Raw genomic sequence first — 24,285 nt, 5'->3', positions numbered from 1 at the left:
CTGATCCTGTGTGGAAATGGTGAATTTTTAGTATTTATTTTCCTCTCCTGCAGTCATTTGGGAAATTAATGGATGAGAGTTAGCTTCGTTAATAGCATGGTATTTTGATTGATTTAAAGGGGTATTTTCTTTTCTCTTGTGACTTTGCAACATCCTGACATTTTTAATCATTGCCATTTCTGACAGTTGATCCATAGCGATAAACATAGAAATGGTTCCAACAGAAAGTGCCGGTGGGGTTGTCTCCCAGGCAGTTAGGAAGGGCAAGCTTTGGGCACTGAATGTTTTCTGCAGCCAGCCTTCCGGGAGAGAAAAGAACCAACAATGAGGAAGCTACCATTATTCAGAAGGAACAAAATGCCAGACCCTGTGTGATGTGTTTCATGTTTCTTATCTCCTTTAACCCTGAACAGCCATCTATGAGGGTAGTCCCCACTATGCTTGCGGAGAAACTGAGTGTCTTTGCCCAGGCACCTTATTTAGTAAGTGGTTTGACAGAAAGCTCCTGGTAAAATACCTGGTCAGGCACTTGCAATCTACCCAACATGGCAGCCACAACATTTTCTTGTGTGACTTATTAGATGAATGAATGGCAGATGGAGTAGTCAGTTTAGGTGGATTCATTTCCTCTTCAGCTGTGAAGATACTGCAGGACACACACACAATGGAGTATGCGGTCGCCATAGAGAAGGACAAAACTGTGGGCTTCACAGCAAGGAGGGTGTGGGTGTGGAGTTCCTCCTACTTAGTCAGCTGTCACAGAAACAAAGAACTGAAGCCGCTTGATCGCGCTCATCAGGGGGTCCTGAACCTTCATCCCAGTGCTCCAAGGGAGAGATCAGCAGTCCTTGTTGGTGAGTTCTGCCCCCCCAGCAGATTCCCACTACTACCAGTCCTGCCTCCCCTCAGTCCCCCGGCCATTTCCTTCTACTTCCAATCCTCTTCTTATAGTATTACCGTCATTGTTCAAGGTTCCCTTATGAGTGAGAACATGGGATGCTCAGTTCTTTGTTTCTGCGATAGACCACTCAGTCTTTTAGCCTCTGAGTCCATCCAGGTTGCCGTGAAGTTCATAATTTTGTCCTTTCTGATGACTGTGTAATATTCTATCGTGTATATGTACCGCATTTTTTTGTCCCATCCTCTTTTGCTGGGCAGCACGGTGGGTTCCATGTTTTTGCTATTGTGAACAATGCTGCAGTAAACATATGTATGCAGGTATATTTTTCATAGAGTGATTTGCATTCCTCCGGGTATATTCCCAGTAGGGGGATTGTGGGGTTGTATGGGAGGTCTATTTTTGGATCTTTTAGGCATTGCCACACTGTTTTTTTGCAGAGGCCGTGCTCGTTTACACTCCAACCGGCTGTGCAGAAGTGTTCCCTTTCGCCACATCCTCTCCAGCATCTGTTGTTTTTTGAGTTATTGATGGACATCCTGAATGGTGTTGGGTGGTGTCTCAGTGTAGTTTTAATTTGCATTTCTTTGATGACTAGTGAAGCTGAGCATTTTTTTAAATGTATCTGTTGGCTGCTCATATGTCTTCTTTTTAATGGGGCTGTTTGTTTTTTTCCTTTCGGCGCGTTTGAGTTCCTTGGAGATCCTAGATGTTAGGCCTCTGTCAGATATAGAGTTGGCAAACATTTTTTCCCAGTCCGTGGGCTGTCTCCCTGCTCTCTGGATGGTTTTTTTGGCTTTGCAGATGCTTGTCAAAGTGTTCTCTGATTTGATCTTTGCACGTTATATGAAAGTATGACCACATGCATCCCCAAAATATGTACATCTATATAAAAAAAGAGGCCGGCTCTGGGGAAGTTCTGCTTCCTTGCTTTTTCTTGAGGCTACCGATGTTCACTGGCTCAGAACCCCTTCCTCTGTCTTCAGAGCTGGTGTCGGCACCCCTGCCTCTGCTTCCGTCTTCACATTTCCACCTCTGACTCTGGCTGCTGTTGCGTCTCTGGTTTCCGAGTGTAAAGGCCCTTGTTACTGATCTTTCTGTCTTAGAAACAGCTGATGAGCCACCTTACTTTGCCACGAAACCTAGCCTGCGCACAGATCCCGGGGATGAGGGTGTGGACGTCCCTGGCGGGGGGCATTGTTCTGTTGACCACATCAAGCTTCATTCAAGGCGTGAAATCTATTTTGTCTGTCTCAGAATAGAGACGTACTTTCATTTTCTGAACTTGTGCAGTGCGGGATGTTCGTTCATTTGGCGTTTGACAGGCCCACGCTGCCGTGAGGCACCTCTTACATTTCTTCCTTGCTCTGCAGCCTGCAGAGCACTCCGTGCACAGGCACTGGTTGGGTGAGTACTTGTTGAGAAAGTGAAGGAACACGCTTCTGTTTAAAACTAGCCTAATAGGGCAGCCCCTTCGGGTCCCCTCCCACGGTGGGAGCTTTTCTGTCCTCTCAATAAATCCTGCTTTAAAACACACAACAAAACAAACAAAAAAACAAGACTCATCAGGGTGTGTCCCGTGGAGACTCGGCAGCCATTTTGATCTAAGACAGAAGAATTTGAGCATCTAAAAGAAAAATGACTGCAATTGATTGAAACCCACCAAATGTATCAACATCTATAATTTCATAGCGATACTATGCAGAGGCAGGGGCTTCTCCTAGGTTCAGCTAAACATTTGGACTCATAAAACTCTCATGGGCCACACTTGGCTCCATCTACTCAGAAGCCTTGAGCGCTACATCACAGCTTGCTGTGAGGACAGCATTAGGCATTCTTCTGTGGGTGTCCTGGTTGCCGGGCCTGCTGTAACCTACACAGCTGTTGGGGAGGTATTTTCTTTTCAGGTGACACAGCTTGGGTGCAAGAGGATGTAACCCACACCAGGCAGGAACAGGAATCTTCTAGGCTTAAACCTTCCCACTCTACAGGTGCCAAGGTCTCTTGTAGCTTCCGGGGTTTTTGCAAGGGACATGTCCAGTTCCAAGAATCACCTCACTCAGGGGAGTACAGAGTATAGCATCCCTGCTAGGTATTTATGGTTTATTTACACGTCTTCCCATCTGGATGTAATTTACCAATCAGGCATCATTTTTACCATAACCCATGTTGCCATATTTGGTATTCTTCCTCTTGTGAGACTTTCGAGTAAAAGTTCACCAAAACTCAGATTCTTAGAAAGTTGAGACAAATTGTGTTAACCTCCTACCCTCATACTGAAACGAAACAAAACACACCAATAAACAGACCTAAACTCATTTGTTACCATTGGAGATGGCTATGACATCAACTCTTTCATAGAAAAAAATGATAAAATATAAGTGGAAGAATCAGACATCTCTCTTATGTATGAACTTTATGTCAGAGCAACTGAATTGTTGATGAAAGTTCTTCCTTTTGAAGAATCTCAGCTTTAAAAGTGCAGAATAAATGATAGAGTTAGAAAAAGTACGTTTTTAAACCCCTAATGAAATCTTGGATCCAGGTAACAGTTAGAATTGGCTGCTGAAATCATTCAGTGAAAGGTGTTGATAGGGAATACTGTCATCGGGGATCATGTTGGCAATTCCTGAATCTAGAAATCTGTCCTAGCATTATCCTGTGCTGTGAACCTAGAGGAAGCACCTAGCACCACTTACACATCCACCATGGAGAACAGTACGAGCGTTCCTCAAAAACCTCAAAATAGAACTACCACATGATCCAACAATTCCACTGCTGGGGAGATAGCCAAAAGAAGGGAAGTGAGTCTACCAAAGAGATACCTGTCCTCCTGTGTTCACTGCAGCACTGACCACACCAGCTAAGATACAGAATCATCCTGTGTGCCCGTCAACGGATCAGTGAATAAATAAAATGTGGCATATGTATACTCAATGGAGCATTATTCAGCCATTAGAAAAAGGATGACATCCTGTCATTTGAAGCAACTTGGATGGAACTGGAGGCCATGATGTTAAGTGAAATGAACCAAGCGCAGAGACAAATATCACATGTTCTCCCTTGTATGTGGGAGCGAAAACAGTGGATCTCAAGAAGATAGAGAGTAGTTGGTGATTCTTGGAGGTTGAGAAGGGGAGGGGGAGGGAGAATGAAGGTGGGGAAGAACATAAACATATGTATTACTGCTGAAATGGACACTTAAACATGGTGACGGTGTCAAATTATGTATGTATTATCGCAATAAAAAAGAGTGGAAAACAAATTGAATCTGACTAGTCAAGACCTTAAATCTGACTGCTAATTTACAGGAAATTCAGGGGACAGAGAGAGGGACAGTGGCACCCCATAGAAGCAATAGGCCAAATCCAGAATTTGGGACATTTTGAAGCACAAGGGGGCCTGGTTTCACCAGCAGATCCATGCCGGGGGGTGGGGAATGGAGGACCAGAATGATCTAGAATAGTAAACTTAACTGACATTGTGGGATTTTGTATGATTCTTGAATTAAACTTTGGCTTGTAAAAAGACATTTTTGAGACTGAGTAGTTTGGATAATGACTGGGCACTAGATGTTATTAATTGTGATTTAAATATTTTGTATGTAACAATGGCAGTGTAGGGAATCAAACCCGACCTCTGTCCTCATATGGGCTGGGCCGAGAATTACATAAAATAGATTAACAGGAGAGCAGCATGCAAATTAAGATAAATTTTTTAAAAAATTATCTGACTTGTTTTTAAAATGGACAGACTGTCTACATTTGCAGTGTACAACAGGAGATTTTGAAATATGTATACATTGCAAAATGAGTAAATGAGGCTAATTAACGTGTGTATTATCTCACGTACTTATCTTTTGGTGGTGAGAACACTTAAAATCCAGTCTCAGCAATTTTCATGGCTACAACACATTGGTATTAACTATCATCACATGCATACAGTAGATCTCTTGAGTTTATTTCTCTGGCTTAACTGAAAGTTAATTTAAGTTTTATGTGACACTGGAGCCCTTATAAGAAAATGGAGACCCAGAGAAGCAGCGCGATGGTAATATATCGAATTGAACAAATAAGAGCGAGTTATGAAAAAGCAACTAAATTGTGTGGCGAGGCTAAGGAAGGAGAATTGCTTGAACAGGGTCTGTCTGTGCAGAGTTCTCTTGGTCTTGACTTTCCATCCTTGATGATAAGAATGCTGCTTTCCTTCTGGTGTCGGGAAGGCATCTTTCATGTGACAGTCTCATCCCTCTGCTTTCAAGAAACCGAAGGCCGCAGTGATCTTGTACCTGCTGGCTTGTTGGTTTGTAGAAGTGCCTTTAACTTAAAATGGTCAGTATGCCAGAACAGTATATTTTGAGGTCAGATGTTCTGTCACCCTTTATAAAGCAGCAAAGCTAGGTAAAACAGATATCGCCCTACCTATACAGAGATTGTTAGATAGGCATGTGCACATCTATCTTTCTGCCTGCTTCTGTCTCCACAGCTACAGATGTATGCTGAGGTGTTTACAGAGATATCTGAGATTTGCTTTAAAATGCTCAGACTTTGAAGAGAGTCCACAAAACAAGACTGGCAGATACTGACAGTCTGTAAAGTTGGGTGATGCGGGGGTCATGCTATTCTCTCTACTTTTAAATGCTTGAAAACTGTCATAAGTGTTGTCTTAAAGCCCTTGTATTTTTACAGTCATACACGATTATAAAAATGGTGATTTTCTCCTACCAAATTGTCAAAGATTTTTGACAGTGTGGAGGGTGGGGGTAAGTATGGATCCTAGTACGTTGCTGGGGATGTCTTCTGGAAAACAGGCTGGCAATGACGGATGTTGATGATATTTGACCCAGTGATTCTTCTTGTGGGACTCTGTACCGAGGACATGATTGTGAATATCAGAAGCTCTGTACAGAGCTGTGCGCTTCAGAGTGATTTTTGGTTTTGAGGTTTCCAAGTAACCTGAATGTGCGACAACAGAAGGACAGTCAGTTGAGTGGTGGTGCGCCATGTGATTACATATTTTGCAGCTGTTGTAAAGGAAATGTTTGGTCTTTACCTACTGCTGGAAGATGCCTGTAACAATATTAATTGAAAAAAGAGGTCAAGATTGGACCTATGTAAGTGATATGCATTTATGAAAAGAAAAGTGCTTGGAAAAGACGACCGGAAGGAAATAAGCTTCTGTGTTTCCCAGTTTGGAAATTGCAGCCCTGAATTGGGCAGATACAGACCCAGAGGCTTGTCGAACCAAAAATACCTTCGTTGGTTCTGATTGAATTCTGGACTCATGGTGAATAAAGTCTTTTTCTATTTGTCTTTGTTTTCCAGGTTTTTTTTTGAGTTGGAGTCTCACTCGGTCTCCCAGGCTGGAGTGCAGTGACACACACTCACGGCCACCTCAGTTCACTGAGCTGGGCTCAGGCAGTCCTTCCACCTCAACCTCCTAAGTAGCCGGAACTACAGGCACGCCTTATCTCGCTCAACTAATTTTTTGATTTATTGTAGAGATGAGGTCTTGCCAGGTTGCCCAGGCTGGTCTCAAACTCGTGAGCTCAGGCGATCCCCTCACCTTGACCTCCAAAAGTGCTGGGATTACAGGCTTGAGCCACTGTGCCTGGCTATTTTCCAGGTTTTTAAGTCATGAATATACATTAATTTTTTCCCATGTATCTGTTTTTCCAGCCTTCTAGCGATATAATGAACCCACCATAAAATTCACCCGTTTTAAGAGTAGTTTTATGTATTACTGAAAATGTAAACAGTTGTACGACCACTACCACAATGAAGTCTCAGAACACTATTGCCCTGTCAAGTCGCTCGTAAATATTTTCAAGTAGATTTTTAGAGCAGTTTCTGATTAACAGAAAAGTTGTGAAGATGACACAGAGAGTTCCCATATATCTTGCTTCCAGTTTCTCCTATTAGTAACATCTTCTATTAGCATGGTACAGTTGTTACAGTTTGCAAACCACGAGGGACACATTGTTGTTTATAAAGCTTTTACCTTATTCAGACTTCTGTGTCTTAAATCTCATGTCCTTTTTCTGCCCTGGGATACCATGCATGATATGACATTCCATTTAGTTGTCATGTCCATGTATTAATTTTTAACTGGAAAATAGTAGAATAAACTTTACTTTAAAATTCTCCAAATGTATTAGCAATCCATTTTTAACTTGGTCTCCTTGTTGTTGACTTGTGACTTGTTGGCAAAGACCATGTCTTATACTGGTTATATTCCTTACTGTTCATAGCATGGTCACTTACAAATTCACTAAATAAGAATCTGCTAATTTATTGACTGGCCCTCAATAACTGGATGGAGCAGAAGGGAGGGAGGGAAGGACAAGGAGGAGAAGAAAAGGAAGGAGGAGAGTCCTTGCCTACACATAATTTAAAACCTCAGAGCTTTGGGGGACCTTTGGTTTCTGCTGCTGTTTCATGTAAGAGAATTCTTTTGACTTTCGTGCTTCCCAGGTTGGAGCTTGCAACCCTGAATCGGGCAGATGCAGATCTGGAGACATGTCGGACCCAGATCAGCAAGGATGTCATTGCCCTTCTGTTGAGAAATCTTACCAGCAGTGGCCACCTGTCATCCCCAGTCGAGAGGAGAATGGGTGCTGTTTTCAAGAAACAGTTTCTGTTGCTGGAAAATGAAATAAAAGAAGAATATGATCGAAAAATGGTGGCACTGACGGCCGAATGCGACCTGGAAACCAGGAGGAAGACAGAAAGCCAGTACCAGAAGGAGATGGCGGCAATGGAGGAAGCAGAGGAGTTACTGAAGCGCGCCAGTGAGAGGGTAAGACGGCTCCGAAAGGGAGGCATGTGCTGGCCTCTCTCCTTCCTCCCGGGGAGTCGCCCTCGTCCCTCTACCCACGCATCTGTCCGTTCAGTTCCTCCATCCGTTCGCCCATCACCCATCCGATCGTCCGCCTGTCTAACCACCCACCCGCCATTCTCCTTCCAACATTTCATCTTCCATCTGTTCAGCTGGACACTCATTCAACCCCCATCCATTCACCCGTCTACCCACTCACCCGGTCACCGGCTCACATGTTCATTCATCCATCTACCCCCCACCCACGCCTTCACCCACTCACCCATCTGTCCGTCTATCCATCCGTCCGCCCACCATCCATGCGCCTACCCATCTGTCTCTCCATGCATTCATCTGTCCGACCACCCAGCCATCCTTCCAGCTGCCCGTTTATTTACTCACCCATCTCCTCATCCACCCATCTATCGTCCACCCAACCACCCATTCATTCACCTATCCCTGTACCCCTCCACTCATCTCCCCGTCAGTCTAACCATCCACTGACTCATCCATCCGTCCTTCCTGCAAACCCTTCCACTGATTCCTCCAGCTGTTGGTCTGCCTTCTGTCCATCTACCCATCCAGCCATCCACCCTCTCATTCTTCATCCTTCTCTCCACCGTTCATTTATCCGTCCGCTGATTTGTCCATCCATCCGTATGTCCACCCATTCACCCATCTGTCCGCCCATCCATCCACTCAGCCCCCAACCATCCTCTCGCCCACCTCTTTGTCCATCTCCCACCCAGCCACCCTCATACGTCAATCCCTTCATCCACCCACGCACCATCCGTTCATCCACGCCTCTATCCATCTACACACCTGTTAATCTATTCAGCTACCACCTATCTAAACATCCGCCCTTCTGTTCCTTCATTCGTCCCTCGGGGATTCACTTAATATGTGTTTATTGGTCACTCACTGTCTCTCAGGCACTGGGGTAGTTAGTGAAGGTACAGGGAACAATGAGAAACGGTGCTTGCGTTCAAGGAGGTCCTAGACTGATGAAAGATCTTCACACATAAAAATGAGTCACCCTTCATCCATTTATAATAGAGGTGTGTTCCTGGTTCCATGGAAGGTCCTGGGGAGAGTAGAAAGGCTTCATTCCTAGAAGAGCATGTCTGCAGAGGGCACGGTGTACAGACGATTGGTGTGTCAGGGTGCATATGCCTCCCTCTGCACTATGGTCTGTCGGATCATGGTTTTCTCCCGAACCGGCTCTGGAGCCAGAACGGACATGGACTCACGGTCTTGTAAATTCCAGCTCTGCTCCTGAAGGCCTTGATCAGCCTCTGCAAGCCCAGCGATCCCCACCTCTCTGGGAATCTGAGGGAAGTAGTATGGGAGAAGCAGCCACCCAGCGCACGGGCTGCAGGCAGCTCTCAGAACATAGTGCTCAGTTCTGAGCGTTCTGGTCTTTCAGGTTGGTCAGAGATCAGATCCCATTATTCCAAAATGTGTGTCAGTGGCTGTCTTGAAAGAATCAGAGCTTGCCCCACATGTACCAAATCAAGCTTTCGTTCTGTCTTCCTCTGTGAGTGAGGTGGTGTGTTCGGCTCTTATGACTTGAGCGTACACATGCTGTTCTGAACATCTGTCCTAGGGAGGTCTAACCACTACTGAAGAACAGCTTCAGAACTCAGCTTCCATTCCCCAGACTGTTGCCATCTGCAGAATTCCCCTGAAGTAAATCAAAAGCTCTCCCGTTGACAGCTCATGACTTACAGGTGGCCCTCTGTGGTCAGACGTAGGCTGAGCCGTGAAAGAAAGATGGGAGGTGCTCACTGTGTCATTCCTCTCTGCTCCCTTGCTCCCGGGGCCTCCTCTGCCTTCAGACCATCTCATTTGAGGGTGTGGCTTGTGTACTGTGTGGCTCCTGTATTCATTTCCTGTGACTGCCATGACAAATTGCCCTAAATTTGGTGGCTTACAACAGCAGAAATGTGTTCTCTTGAAGTTCTGGAGGCCAGAAGTCCGGACCAAGGTGTCAGCAGGGCTGTGCTTCCTCCAAAGTCTCCAGGGGAGGATCTTTCCTTGTTTGGCCCAGCTTCTGGTGCTCCCTCTCTTCCCTGGGTCACGGCTGCATCACCTTCATCTCTGCTCCATCTTCCTGTGGCCTTCTCCCTGGTGGCCCTGTCATCTCTATTTCTGTCTCCTAAGGGCACCCGCCGTTGAATTTAGGACCCATCCAAATAATCCAGGATGATCTCAAGAACCTTACCTAATCACCAGAGACCCTTATTTCCAATAAGGTCACATCATGGGTCCTGGGGTTAGAACCTGGATGTGTCTTTTTTGGAGGCTGGGGAACACCATTCAACCCACTGCAGCCTCACTGACTGGCTCTGTCTTTGACGCTCCATCCATGACTGTGCTGGTCAGCACCAACTTTGCCTGAGCCAGGCACTTAGGCACTGTGCCATGATTCAGCCCCTAAACGATCTCATTATCACTCTCTTTCTCTCTTTTCCTAAATTTGTTGTAATCTTTTTTCCTATAAAAATAATGCATGCTCAACAAGGGAGGCTTGGAAAGTACTCCAAGGAGCTGGTCAGCAGATGAGGACCCGTGAGCTCAATCTTGTTCAACCTGTGTCTGTATGGCTCATGACTCTAGAATAGTTTTTACATTTTCTAAAGGGTTGTTGAAAACAAAGAATATGTGACAGAGACCTCAGGTGGCCTTCAGAAATACTAAGGCTAATACTAAGGGCTAAAATACTTACTTAGCCCTTCACAGAAAAGTTTGCTGAGTTCACTTCCACAGCCTAAAAGGAAAAACCCTGGAAATAAAAAAAGTAAACCCATCCCACCCTTTTGTGGCAGAGGATCATTCCTTTGACCCAGTATTGAGTTCCTACTGTATGCCTGACCATGGAGGTACAGGCATGGCTCAGGTGGCCTTCACGCCCGTCCTCAGATTCTAGCATACATGTTAGCCTTTGACTTTATACACTTTTTTAAAACAAAGTAAGGCCTGTGCAGTTCATATAATTGTATGACAGGGGACCAAAAAAAAAACAACAACCCATAATTATCTTTTGGAGGACGGGTTCCTTGTTGTACACTGAGAATTTGTTCCCCTGGATCAAACAGTCAACCAAAGTTTTTATCTAGAAGTTTTGAGAAGGTTGTTTCACAGTTTGCAGAAGAAACCTCTCACGTTGGGGCAGACAGGTGACTGGTTCTTCCACTCTGTCAATACACCTGCCCACACTGTGCTGAGTGTTCTGCAGTTTTTGATCAAAAACCGGAATGATCCCTGTGCCTCACCCTCCCACTTCACCCGATCTCACCTCGAGCGACTTTTTTTTTGTTTGTTTCTTTGGATGAAAAAAGTCCTCAGAGGGAAATGGCTTGCAGATATAAAGAGGTAAAACAGAAAACAGCAGAAGCACCAAAAGGCATAAAAATTGATGAGTCAGAAACTGCTGAGCAGTGGAAAAAGTGTCTCGATAGGTGGGTTGCATCGCACAGAGAGTACTCTGAAGGTGGCTGAAGCTTAAGCATGTAAGAATAAATACACAATGTTTTGTCAGCAAATTCTAGTTTTTTGGAGGTCCCCCCCTTGTATTTCTTTCTTGTTTTCACTTTACATCGCAGCAAAAATATTTTCTGACTTTATTAAATGCTCTTAAACCATAAGATGTGTAACAATAACAGTTCGTTCTTATTTCCCATCCATTGTGTGTCGGGCATGGCCCTATGCACGTGCCATCCACCTTCTCGTTAAATGTTCACGCCAACTCAGTGAGGTCGGGATTGAGAGGACCCCACTTTTACAGGTGAGGAAACTGAGCTGCAGAGACGTTCACCTGCCTGGGGACACACAGAGGGAGCCGAGCCTCACGCCCAGGCGGGGTGCCCCTCACCACTGGGCAGCATTGCCACCGTGTGCAGTGGCAGGTTCTGTCTCCCGCTGTCATACCTCGTGCGCCCCTCCTGCTGGGCAGCTCGGATGTTTCCGTGCCTTTGCTACCAAAATACGGCCTGGGGCAATGCTTTTTTTGTGCAGGGAGCCTGAGGACAGGATGCTGGGCCTGTGCCCTGCTTCCGCCTGTCACGCAGTCCCTCTCTTCCTGGACTTGCCCTCTCCAGGGCTTCTCTGCCGCCTCTCTCCTGCCCCCACCCCCATGCCTGCTGGCGTGCGGTGGGTGGGCACTGTCGCTCTGAATCTCCGAAGTCACCCTGTTCAGAGACCAGCTGCCTTATTTGCCCCAGTCTGCTTTCCAAGAATAGAACTAGTTCCCTTGCAGACCGTGCAAGCCACTCCGTCTCACAAAACCACCAACTACGTTATAATCATCTGTCATGTGTCGTCGTCGTCTTTAAATAAAACACATGGAAATATTTGGGATGTATCCTTCCACCAAGAGTCAGTTTTCAAAAAGAAAAGCGACATCAGCCGTGTCGGCTTTTGTGAGTCAGGTTGAAGAATTCCAGGGTGGTCATCCCTCAGTCCCCAGGCGGAGTTGGCTCCAGGACTCTCCTCCCCCTACTCCCCACAGATCCCCAAACCTACCAGTGCTCAGGTCCCTGATATCAAATGGTGTCATGGTTGTGATAACCCACACACATTGTCCCATATACCTTAAATCGTCTCTAGATTACTTTTAATACCGGATGCGATGTAAATGCGATGTCAGTAGATGTTTTGTATTGTATTGTTGAGGGAATAATGACAAGAAAAAAGTCTCAATCGGTTCAGTACAGACACAGTTATCCTTTTGTGTTGAATATTTTTGATCTTCACGTGGTTATATCTATGGATGTGGAACCCACAGATATGGAGGACTGACTCATAAATATAGAGGTGAAATCTGTTCAGATTTTAATGCCTTTGTAATTCCCTATAGTTTTCAAAGCGTTTCGTCACTGAGACACCCTAGGGAGAGTGTTGCAGAATACAGACACAGAGGTGGGTTGCTTGGGTTTCAATCCGTGCTCTGTTTTTCCAGAAAGCCATTGTTCAGTCACCCTGGGTCTCCTCTCCTCATCCTTAAAATGGGTCTGACCATGATGCCTAAGGTCTTGGAGGGCTGCTGTGAGAACACGTCAGTGAATACTTGCTCCACTGCTGGCATGGTGTCCACCCTGTGTGTTTGCTATGATTCATAATATAATGTAACTTGTAAAGAAGTTCATGGCTAGAACAGAGGACATGAAGCATTTCTGTTTGGAGATGGTGAAAACGGAGGCGGGAAGAAATGATTTGCGACCTAGCTTCCTGCAACCAACCCCAGGAAGTTCAGGACTGTGTCCCTCCTCTGGGATCTGTCTACATCTGGCCCCTTCCCGGAGGCTGCCCAGCTGCTTACGAAGAAGCCCTGCGTGTATCTTGCCTTGGGAATCTTTTGTCTTAAGGGAGAAGGTTCCTGAAGCGCAAGAACGCTCGTATTTTAATCATTTCTGCTGGACTTATTTATATAAGACATTTTTACAATTTCCTGTCCTGCTAAATTGAGAGTAATTTAGTACAGTCATAATGTCCATCACATTGCCGATGTACATTAGAGTCAACGTTATGCCTCGCAGGTGCTCTAGAGAGCCTGACACAGGCCTGTGCTTCTTAAACTGGAATTTAGGGACTGTCCCCTAAGGTCCGTGCCCCTGGTACTCCACAGGACAAGTTGTCTTCTAGGTGTTTGCAGCCATACAGTACATGTGCCTTATCTCCCTGAAAAAGTCAGTTTTGAGGGGAGGTTCGATAGGGAGTTGGGGGTGAGTGATGATTATTTTAATATTCCTTTAAGATGCACATTGTGCAATAAGGTTTAAAATAGAAAACTTTATATAAGAACACCGGGGTTTCTGCCTTCTCTCAAATGATGGGAAGATTTGGCCATGTTGCATCCATATTTCTGCAGAGCCCCTTTTGTGGACTGCATGGTGGTGGCCCCCTAGGCAGGGTTTACTCTCTGCACTTTGCCCCAGTCCCCAGTAGGCCCTAGTGCCTCCTACCAGGCATCTTCCCTTGTTTCCATACAATCCCTCCCCTTCTTGGCAGGCCTGAGGGTGTGTATCCACTGCTTGAGGGCTTAGTTTTCTCATCTGTGCCACAGGAGGTTGAGCTAGCTGAGGGGTTGAATGCATTTCTGCAAGACTCTGAACTTTTCTTCATGGGGGAAGTGGGTACAGGGGTCCCATTCACATTTATGTTTGTGACACAAATATATCATTGCCTCATACCTTCTTCTTCAGCAGAAATGTCATCCTATACAAGGACAACATGTTTTATTTACATGTGTCTGTGCTTTTCGTCTTGGCTGTCAGAAGTTAAGTGGATTTTACCTCATATTTCATGTCTGTGAATTGAAATAAATTGAGGTTTGGGGCCTGACGGATGAACTGACCCAACTGAGCACCAGCTTGTCACTCTGCCGAATGTCCCTGCCGTGCCCAGCGTCAGGGTGTTGGCGAATTGCGGTCTTTGCTTTAGATCAAGTCAGCTGTGAATGCCATTACAATGACTCCGAAAGTCGAATCTAACGCCTTTTTTTCTTTTGGAAAATCAGCGTTTTGAAAAGACTGAACTCTTACTTGGTGGCTGAGGCAAACCGTGAATACGGGGATAGATTCTGGCAGTGTAGCCGGGAGGAGGCACCTGAGAGCCCTTGACTTCCAACCTTACTGGCTGTTTCCCTGCCGTCCTCCCCACGGGGGGTGCTGTGAGCTTGCTTCGGGAGGCTGTCAATAAATAATCCTTTTCTTTCTGGCCCAGACGCCGAAAAGATCGAGCAATAAGTACACAGAGCTGGAGGGACAGAAAAAGATAAAGGTCGGTACGTCACCTTCTAGGGCTTTTGTGCGTCACTGGAAGTAGAGGTGAGCTGGTCGGTGCTCCGGGAAATTAGAAGCCTGGTTGTTTACCGGAAGCAGAGAATTGGGGGCATTCTAGAACATTCGGGCCTTGTTTAGCCCGGAGGAGCTCCGGCCCTTGCCCCCTGCGTCACGGACCCTTCTGCCTTCCCTGGGCCTCTGCTCCGCCCAGCCAGGCGGGACCCCCACCTCCCCTATTCCCAAGCCAGGGCCCTTCTGGCTGTTGGGAAAGGCTGTGCGCCACCTCTTGTACACATGCCCCTTTCCCAGTCTTTGTTCCACCAGCGTGCCCCACGGTCCCTGCCTGTGTGGTTTTAGAGCTTGCAGCCTCAAGATTTGCTTTCAACGCCTTTCCGTCCCTCCTGAGCACAGGTGAGAATTTGGGAAAGGCTCTTACTTTCTCTGCGCTCGAGTTTCTTCCTCTACAACGTGGAGGGTGCGGTTTTCTGTTGGGTGACAAGCCGTCCACACTCAGCAACTTGTCATCTTCGTATCTGTGGTCAATAGTCTGGGCACCGCTTCGCTGGGACCTCTGCTCAGGGTGTCACAAGCTTGAAATCAAGGTCTCAGCTGGCCTGGGTTATCCGGAGCTTGGGATCCTGGCCCAAGCTCATTCGGGTTGTTTGCAGAAGTCAGTTCCTTATAGATGTAGGGTCAAGGCACTTAGCTCCCAGAAGCTTTCCTTCTCTATGGACAGCGTACAACATGGCTGTTTGGTTCTTCAGGGCCAGCAAGAGAGGGTCTCCCTTCAGGACAGGCTCAGTCCTTTCAAGGATCCTCACCTGATGACATCAGGCCCATGCAAGATAGTCTCCCTTTTGATGAACTCAAAGTCAACGAATTAGTTGCCCTAATTACATCGTTAAAACACTTTCACCTTTGCCACGTAATGTTCCCTCATCACAGGAGTGACTGTCCCATTGTAATCAAATGTATGCCCACGCTCAAGGGGAGGGGATTTATGTGGCATGTGTATCAGGGGCTGGAAATCTCGAGGGCCGTGCTAGACTCTAGAACAGCTCCCTCCTAGGACGCGGGTCTCATTGAGACAAGGGGTGGGCACATGCACAAGGAACTCAGCAGACCTGCATTTTTTTCTTTTCCTCACCCGGGACCACATCCCGTGCAGGCCTCTGAGGAAACATTTCTCAACACCTCTTTTGCCTGAAGGATCTCTGCTCAAGCCTGATGGCTGGTATTTTTCTCTGCAGCAGAGCTGAGGATGAAACCACATGTTCTCACTCATAAGCGGACCCTGAGCATTTACCATAATACTGTAAGAAAGGGATTGGCAGTAGCGGGAAACTGCTGGGGGGACTGGGGGGGCACATAATATCAAGAAGGGTGCCTGATCTCACACCAGGTGAAGTGGAGACCAAAGGGAGGCCCGAACTTTACCTGTACGATGTCCACTTGTACACCTAATCCTGAATTGTACCCCACATCTTTAAAATAAAGTAAAATAAAAAGATAGCGGAAATAATCTTGTGAGCCTAACAACACAGTCCATTCATATTCAGGAGATTTCCATTGTTTTAAGACTTTCATTTCTTACGGGCTATTTTCAAGCGGTTTGGTTTGCAAATTTCCACCCCTGTGAATTTTCTGATTTAAGATAGTTCTGGAACACATGAAGATAACAGGGGAGGACAGGTTGGAACAGCATATGTCAGGGCTTGGTAGCTTCATCATTGTCTGCTTGTGCTCTGTGTGTGTGTGTGTGTGTGTATGCACATGAGCATGTGTATTTGTTCTGTGTGCAAGTGTGTGTGGGTGTGTGCATATGTATGTGTGCTGTGTGCATGTATATGTGCTGTGTGTGTATACCCATACTTGTGTCTTGTGTGTGTGTGCTTGCATGTGTACACACCACACACTGGTTGCATGTGAGTGTGCTGTATGTGTATGTGCAAATGCACATTACAATGCACATGCATATGTGCGTGCACGTGTGTGTTCATGTGCACATTGTGTGCACGTGAACTTGTACACACTGTACTATGTGCATGCGTGTGGACGTGCGCGTTCAGCACGTCGGGCTCTTACACGCTGCCTCTTCTCTCTGCAGTCCGCTGTGGAGTATAGCAGCCTTCTGCGGGCCCTCCATGGCCTGGAGCAGGAGCACCTGAGGAAGTCTCTCACTTTGCAGCAAGAGGAAGACTTTGCCAAGGCTCACAGACAGCTTGCTGTTTCCCAGAGACACGAACTACACCGGATCTTTTTTACCCAGATAAAAAGTGCTATTTTCAAAGGAGAATTGAAGCCAGGGGCGGCTAAGATGCTGCTGGAAAATTATTCTAAAATACAGGTAATGCCTCAAATCAGGCTTGCTGAGACGGAAGGGTAATTTTCCTGAATTGTTTCAGTAAATGTCTCCTTCTTCATACTTAAGTCCTTCCTCTTCTTTTGTGCTGTGCACCTATCAACCAGCTTTCTTCTCCATCTATCTTTTGGCGTGTGGGTGAGTTTCCAGTAAGCAGGGCAGATGGTGGCTTGGAGCACCAGCCTTGAACTCAGGCTGAATTCGATTTGAATTCCAATTCCACCACCCTTTTGCTGTGTGAACTTGAGCAAGTTACCTGACTTCTGTTAGCCTTTTTTTTCTCACCTGTAAAATGGACGTCGTAGAGTGCCTGTACTCACAGGGGTGTGATAAAGACTTAATGAGCTCATTCATGGAAAGTTAGTGCTTGGGACATTATATGTTTAATGTATATGGCAGTTAAAAATATATATACAGACACAGAGGGTGCCCAAAAAATGTCTACACATTTTAAGGAAGGAAAAATCTGTATTAAAATTATAGATGAATCCAAGTCATGTTTGACTTCTGCAGTTACAAGAGGTGCTCCAAGTGGGGGCCTTCAGTGTCCAGACACTTTTGATTACAGCAAACTCAAAGTCATACATAGATAGCATCTTTTAAAATGTGTGTACGTTTTTGGCACCCCCAGTATATGCATATATGTACCTGTGTGTCTATTGATGTATACATAGAGTTTAGCATCTATGTCTAGGTGTACTTGGATGAATTTGTGTATTTTTGCATGTAAACTTTAGTGTGAATGTTATTAATTCAGACTGAATGTTTTCTTAGGCAATAGTGAAGGTGGTTTATCTGAGACTACATGGCTGTAGAATTTCTTATGAGGCCTGCAGGAGGTATCTTACATGCACATGTGCACGCACAGAGTGACATCGCTGTTGTCAAAGAACATCATTCTTGTAAAAGAATGTATTTTGTTGTGTGGCTCCGGTATTATTACTGGTGCTGATAGCTGGCTCCAGCTGATGGTAAAGGGAATTGCCACCCAGGGTGAATCAAGGCATGGGGCCAGCCTCGGTTACTGCCATTGCCAAAGCACTGGCAAATGATGAATTAGAACAACCAGAGGAGATGCAAGCGTGGGCGTCCATGCCTGTGTCTGCCAGCGGGTCCTCGAGACCACAGGCCCCAGACTCAGCATTCACCCAGCCGCTACCGGAGACAGACAAAGGCAGTCCCTGCCCATCCCCCAGGGAGCTACAGCCAGCACCAGGCTGAGTGCATGAAGGCTGTGATGATGGGGCCATCCAATGAAGAGACCTAGTATTGCCATGGGCCTTTCGGGAAGAATGGGCCATTCCCAGATGGCACCCAGGACATAGAGAACACACTAGCCTCTCCACTTCAACCCAGGTTTTTCCCACTAAAAGGTTAGTGGGAGTATGTGTTGTATTCATAGTTAGGTCTCCGAGCCCGTGGCGCTATTTAGATGGTAACAGATTTTGTTGTCATTTTACTCCCATGAAGGGCCATGGCCAACTCTCAGTGCCCAAGCACTCAAGTTAAGAAGCATGCATGTCATTGTTAGTAATGCTGTGATGAAAGAGGTAGCGACACAGATTATAATAGCACTACAGTGCAAATTGTGTCGACTGGCGCTATTAGCGTCCTCGAGGATGCCATCACCACCTTTCCTTGTGGGATAGGCGTGCATCAACCCACACACATGGGTCCAGTTCCGTGGCGAATAGGAATATTGCCTCAACATCCCTATTGTACTAATTCTGGTGCAGGAGCTCTTAGGAAAATGCTCCTATGAAGCCACATCTGACCGACCGTCCCGTTCTCTTCTGTCTGGGTGGTGCTACTTCTCAAGCGTCGAGACCTGGAGGTGTTACAACTTTTATGTAGAAAGGATAATATCCGTGGTGTCAGGTGCCTCTTGTTGAATGACGGGTTGATCCTTTTGGTCATCCGTTGTATAGATGATATTTCTGCAGCTGGAGAAACAGACAACCAAACCAGTCCGTGGCATAGTACTGCCGATGCTACTGGTCTCGTGACTGGGCAACTGGTTAAAGCTGGGTTTTCAGAGGCGGCCTGTTCGAATGTTAGAGCACAGGCCCTGGACTTAGATTGCTTGGTTCAAATTCCCGCCCAGCCCTTCACCAGTTGTGTGATGTGGACGCAGCTTCCTCATCTGTGAAATGGGAATAACAGTACTTTCTACTGAGGTGAAGTTAGATGGGGCATAAGATGCTCAAGGCTCAGTGCTAGGATCAGAGAAACAGTTCAGCGTAAGCTAGGTCATCACCAATCCCCTGTGTTTGGTTGGTTCTGTTCGTCTTGCTTTCTTTGCGCCCGTCTCTGGCCTGTCTCCTCTGTGCCGGGGGCAGCTCCTGGGGGTTGGGACCAGTGACCGATTTATCCCAGAACTTCAGCACGTTGTCTGGGTGCTCATGACTCGTGGGAACGCCACGGGGGGGGGCTGTGCGCGAGTGAAGGGTGGATGGCTGAAGGAGTGAAGTGGACATTTCGCCTTTCAGGGCAGTTAGGTGGCTCTGATCACCCTGCGCCATCTGGACCTAGAATGCGCTTTTCAAAGCCCTCATTTCTTGCTTGCATGCAGTTTCTCATAAGCCTTTGTTATGGGCAGAGGGGTCAAAGGTGCTCATTCCCACGTTGCCCCGTGCACTTCATTCTAAAAAGGAAGATTCTTCTCTACAGTTAAACTAAACCTGTTGACATTGTCTCGATTGTTACTACTTTTTGAACAGGAGAATGTGGAAGAGCTGATGGACTTTTTCCAGGCAAGTAAGAGGTACCACCTAAGCAAGCGATTTGGCCACCGGGAGTACCTGGTCCAGAACCTGCAGGCGTCAGAGACCCGCGTGCAAGGCCTTCTGAGTGCAGCTGAAGCTCAGCTGACCCATCTCATCCAGAAACACGAGAGGTATGCCTCGACCCTGTCCCAGGGACACAAACTGCCTTAGCCTGTGTTCTGCTGTGGCCGCAGACTAACTGCCACGGACTGGGCAATCTTTAAGTAGAAGAGATTTATTCGGCTCACAGTTCTGGAGGCTGGGAAGACCAAGATGTGGTGAGGGCCCCCTGGCTGCTTCATGGTGGGGCAGAAGGGTGTCCCCTGGTGAGGAGTCCGTGTGGGAGACAGGGAGAAAGAGGGTGCCAGGCTCCTGTGGTGACTAACCCGAGCCCTGGATGACAGCGTCAACTCCTCCCTTAGGGTGGAGTCCTCATGACCTAATCACCTCGAAGGGTCCCGCAGCTTCACGCCATGACAGTGGCAGTTAAGGGTCAGCACGAGTTTGGAAGGAGAAATTCAGGCCGTAGTCCTAACAGATCACCTTACCCAAACTTCCTTACCAAAGACCAACGACTTCTGTTCATTCATTGTTGTGCTCTCTGCTCCTTGCTTGTTCTTTTCTTTTCTTTTTTTTTTGAGTTGGAGTCTCACTCTGTCGCCCAGACTGGAGTGCAGCAGCCGCTCTCGGCCACCGCAGCTTCGACCTGCTGGGCTCCGGCCATCCTTCCGTCTCCGCCTGCCGAGTAGCCGGAATTACAGGCATGTGCTACCACGCCCGGCTGATGTTTTGATTTATTGTAGAGATGAGGTCTCGCCAAGTTGCCCCGGAGGGTCTCGAACCCATGGGTTCAGGCAGTCCACTCACCTCAACCTCCCAAGGTGTGGGATTACAGGCTAAGCCACCGAGCCCGGTTGCTTGTTATTCTCTTAGGACAGATTCTTGGCCATACGCAGTGGCTCAAGCCTGTCATCCCAGCACTTTGGGAGGCCGAGGTGAGAGGATTGCCTGAGCCCCCGGATTTGAGAACAGCCTGGGCAACTTGGCAAGACCTCATCTCTGCAATTAAAAAAAAAGAAAAACTAGCTGGGCGTGGTAGCACACGCCTGTAGTTCTGGCTCCTTGGAAGGCTGAGGTGGAAGGATCGCTGGAGCCCAGTGGGTCGACACTGGGGTGGCCGTGAGTGTGCCACCGCCCTCCAGGCTGGGCAACAGAGTGAGATTCTGACTCAAAAAGTAAAATGAAATAAAATAGAAGAAGAAATTCCCTAGGTGTGAAAAGCCTTTGCATTTGGAATTTTAAAAGCATACACGTAGCCAAGACAACCACAGAATGGGCCTCCAGGTGCCCACCGTTCAGCTTCCGCAGGTGTTCACTACCAGCCGTCTTGATGTAGCTCAATGGCCCCAGCCTGGGCTGTTTTGAAGCCGACCCCCAGCGACCTTTCCAGGAGAATCGAGGATGAGGCTCACGTTGACCAGGTGACGGAGCAGCCCACATCTCCTTGCGGTCCAGCACGCCGCTGGCTCTGGCTTCGCCTTTGGCGTCGAGTGTTAAACACAGAGTTGCTTGTCTTGGATCCCAGATGGCTTTTCTCAGCAGCACGCGAGGTACCTGATGGAGCCGCAGAGTTCTCGTAAGTGCAGTCCCTCCACCCTCTGCAGCATTCCTTCTCAGCGGCTGTTTGAGGCGGCTTCGTGGCAAGTGATGAAAGTGACTCCCTTTCGGTGACAAGAAGCTCTAACGTGAACAGAAACATGACCGTGAAGTCGACATTTTTTAGGACAGTCGTGGGTTTTTTATTTGGTTCTACTACTTAGGTAATTTTATTAGGACTTTGCCCCTCTTTTGCTCTGTTTAATGAGGATTCTATGAGGTGCAAATTATGCAAGCACTCCTTGCCCGAATGCTAATGAAGTTATGACTGTAGTTTACTCGGCATTCCTGATTAAGTCGCTCTCAAGTAGAAGAAACAGTTCCTTGCCTTGAATTGAAGTACCCAACAGCAGTTGTGAGCAGTCACCAGGGGAACATGCTTTATCTTTTATTTTTAAATTCTATTTTAAAAGGCTGGCACATCATGACATTTCTGAAACCTGTATCTACTGTTCATTCCTTCACCTCTTCGTTCTGAAATGAATGCAGCCTCCACTGAGAGTGTACCCTGGGCCATACTGGGGACCCAGCCCAGGAATGCAGACAGACTGGGAATAGTAGTGGTGATGGTGGCAGTCAAGTCTACTGGTTAGGGTTCTCCAGAGAAACAGGACCAATAGGAAGAAAGGATATTGATTATAGGAATTGGCTTGCGTGATCGTGGAGACTGAGAAGTCCCACTATCGACTCTCTGCAGCTGGAGACCCGGAAAAGCTGGTGGTGTGATTCCGCCCAATTCTGAAGGCCTGAGAGCCAGGAGAGGCAACGGTGTAAATCTCAGTCCCAGGGCATGAGAAGATGAGATGAGATGAGATGAGATGAGACGAGACATCCCCTGCCCTGAACCATGAGGCAGGAAAGAGGGAGCAAGCACCGCTTCCTCTGCCTTTTCACCCAGTCTGGGACTGACCGTGTTAGACGCTGCCCTTTCCATGTCTGGGAGGACCATCTGCTTTACCGGGTCGCAGATTTAAAGGCCACTTCATTCTGGAAACACTACCACAGACACACCCAGAAGTGTCTCCTCTGGGCCATTCAAGTTGCTACTCAGAATTAATTACACAGATTCCCTCCATTCACCTCTTGGACTTCTCACTCTTCCTGACAGCAGGATTTCAAACCTACCATCTCCTCTTGGAAAATTCCATCTGTACCACAGCAGTCCCTTGGATGTTAGTTTCTCCCAGAACCCTTGCCAATTTCTGCCCTCACAGATGGGTTCTTTCATGTGTTGAGCTTTCTGTACTTACCTGTAATGACACTGACGTCACTCTGATGGTGTTTTGGTAATGTCTTAGCTGCCCATTCTCTTGAGAGAGCAAAGATTTTTCTGATTCAAACCAAACGAATATGGAGATAACCGTTCAGCCACAAGCTGCAGGTGAATTTGGAGGCTGCATTCATAACTTTACTTCTTTTCCATCTAGAGCAGGGTACTTGGATGAAGACCAAACAGAAATGCTATTGGAGCGGGCTCAGACAGAAGTGTTTTCTATAAAGCAGAAGTTGGACCATGACTTAAAGCAGGAAAAGAAAAAGCTCCATCAAAAATTAATAATTAAGAGAAGACGAGAGTTGCTGCAAAAGGTATATAAGGCATGGTGCTGTCTACTCTTTCCATAACCACTTCCAGATACCCACCAAATGCCAGGTACTGTGTCATGCATTGCATCAACATGCTAGGATCAGAAGGGCGGCTGGGCAGGTGTCATGATGTGCCATCTACAATTGATCGGTCGTGACTTGGAATGCTATGTCGAGCAGGATTCTATAGGTCCTTTCCAGCCTCGGCAAGCAGAGGGTCATGGTAAACTCGTTCTGTCTGCATGGGCAAGGAGATAGGAGCGCTGGCTTGAGTGACAAATGATGGTGACAGATGCTAACATTTATTGTTTACTTAGCACGGTGCTCAGCGTGTTATGTATCTTATTCATGCCTTATATCTACTCTATAAGGAAGGTACTACTGTTCTTTGTGGCCAGGATCAAATGTGTAGTAAGTGGGGCCCCGTGGCCTGCATTTGGGAACTCTAAGAACAAGATGAGGCTGGAGCATACAGAGGGACCAGGGCGGGGGCTCGAGGGGGCCTACCCAGGGGACAGAGTCAAGTCAGCGAGGTGGTGTGCCAGGCTGAGGGGGTTCTCTTTCACCCAAAGACAGTGGGGAATATTGACGGATTTTCAAAAGAGAAGAGAGAGATCAACTTTATGACTTAAGAAGCTCTTGTGAGCAGCATGTCGGACAGAGTTGGAGAAGTGTGGGAATACAAATCCTCTAGAAGGCTCTGGTACTTGACCAGGTGAGAGCTGACAGGGCCCTAAACTGACAGCACAGAGCATGGGGGTGGGAGGTGAGGACAGATTCAGAGGATGTGTCCTCCAAGTGCACATGAAGAGTGACACTGAGGGAGTTGGCTGGCACTATTCGAGGGGTTGGGGCGAGGATGCTGAATCATTTTGAATTTGATCAGTGGAAACTCTGCTTTTCATTACCAAGTTTGGGACCCTACAGAAAGCCGTGATTCTGACCTCGGTCGTCGACGCACACCCCATCTTTAAGCATCACCCCATTCATCTCAGTCACTGGTTGAGGGAACAAAACAGAGGGGCCCAAGACCACATTTCCCTGATGGTCTGGCCTGACCCAGGGTTAGTATTTAGAAGGGTGAATGGATTCTAGTTCTTGCAAGGGATTCTGGCAGTCTTCTGTGAATATGCATTCTTTCTCGCAGCTATTTTTGATAACTGTTGCAAGTGGCTTGGAACGAGGAAGTAGCCCCACAACGATAAAAGTTAGGTGCTTAATAAATATTTATAGAGTATGGAATTGACACTCTCTGGTCACCAGGACCCATGGACAACAGTAAGAGCATTTCATGTTCTCTCAAAATAAAACCGAACTGTCTGTAGACACGGTTGTTGTTTTTTTGTTTGTTGGTTTGTTTTTAGTTGGAGTCTCACTCTGTCGCCCACACTGGAGTGCAGTGGCCACTCCCGGCCACTGCAG

At 47.0% G+C, this 24,285-nt stretch overlaps 1 protein-coding gene across 1 annotated transcript in view; it reads left to right on the top strand.

Annotated features, from left to right (window-relative positions):
• The window catches only part of EVC2 (EvC ciliary complex subunit 2), a 132,512-nt gene that overhangs the window by 52,748 nt on the left and 55,479 nt on the right, over positions 1–24,285 (top strand). The window contains exons 9-12 of the mRNA XM_008048680.1: positions 7,372–7,696; positions 16,604–16,843; positions 19,579–19,754; positions 22,707–22,866. Of these exons, the coding sequence (XP_008046871.1) occupies positions 7,372–7,696; positions 16,604–16,843; positions 19,579–19,754; positions 22,707–22,866 (901 nt within the window). The remainder of the gene's footprint in view (positions 1–7,371; positions 7,697–16,603; positions 16,844–19,578; positions 19,755–22,706; positions 22,867–24,285) is intronic.

Source organism: Carlito syrichta, unplaced genomic scaffold (assembly GCF_000164805.1).
Source record: "Carlito syrichta isolate Samal-C Ts95f unplaced genomic scaffold, Tarsius_syrichta-2.0.1 Scaffold126498, whole genome shotgun sequence".
Lineage (NCBI taxonomy): Eukaryota > Metazoa > Chordata > Mammalia > Primates > Tarsiidae > Carlito > Carlito syrichta.
The sequence above is the reverse complement of the archived record's forward strand: the minus strand, read 5'-3'. Positions and strand labels throughout refer to the sequence as shown.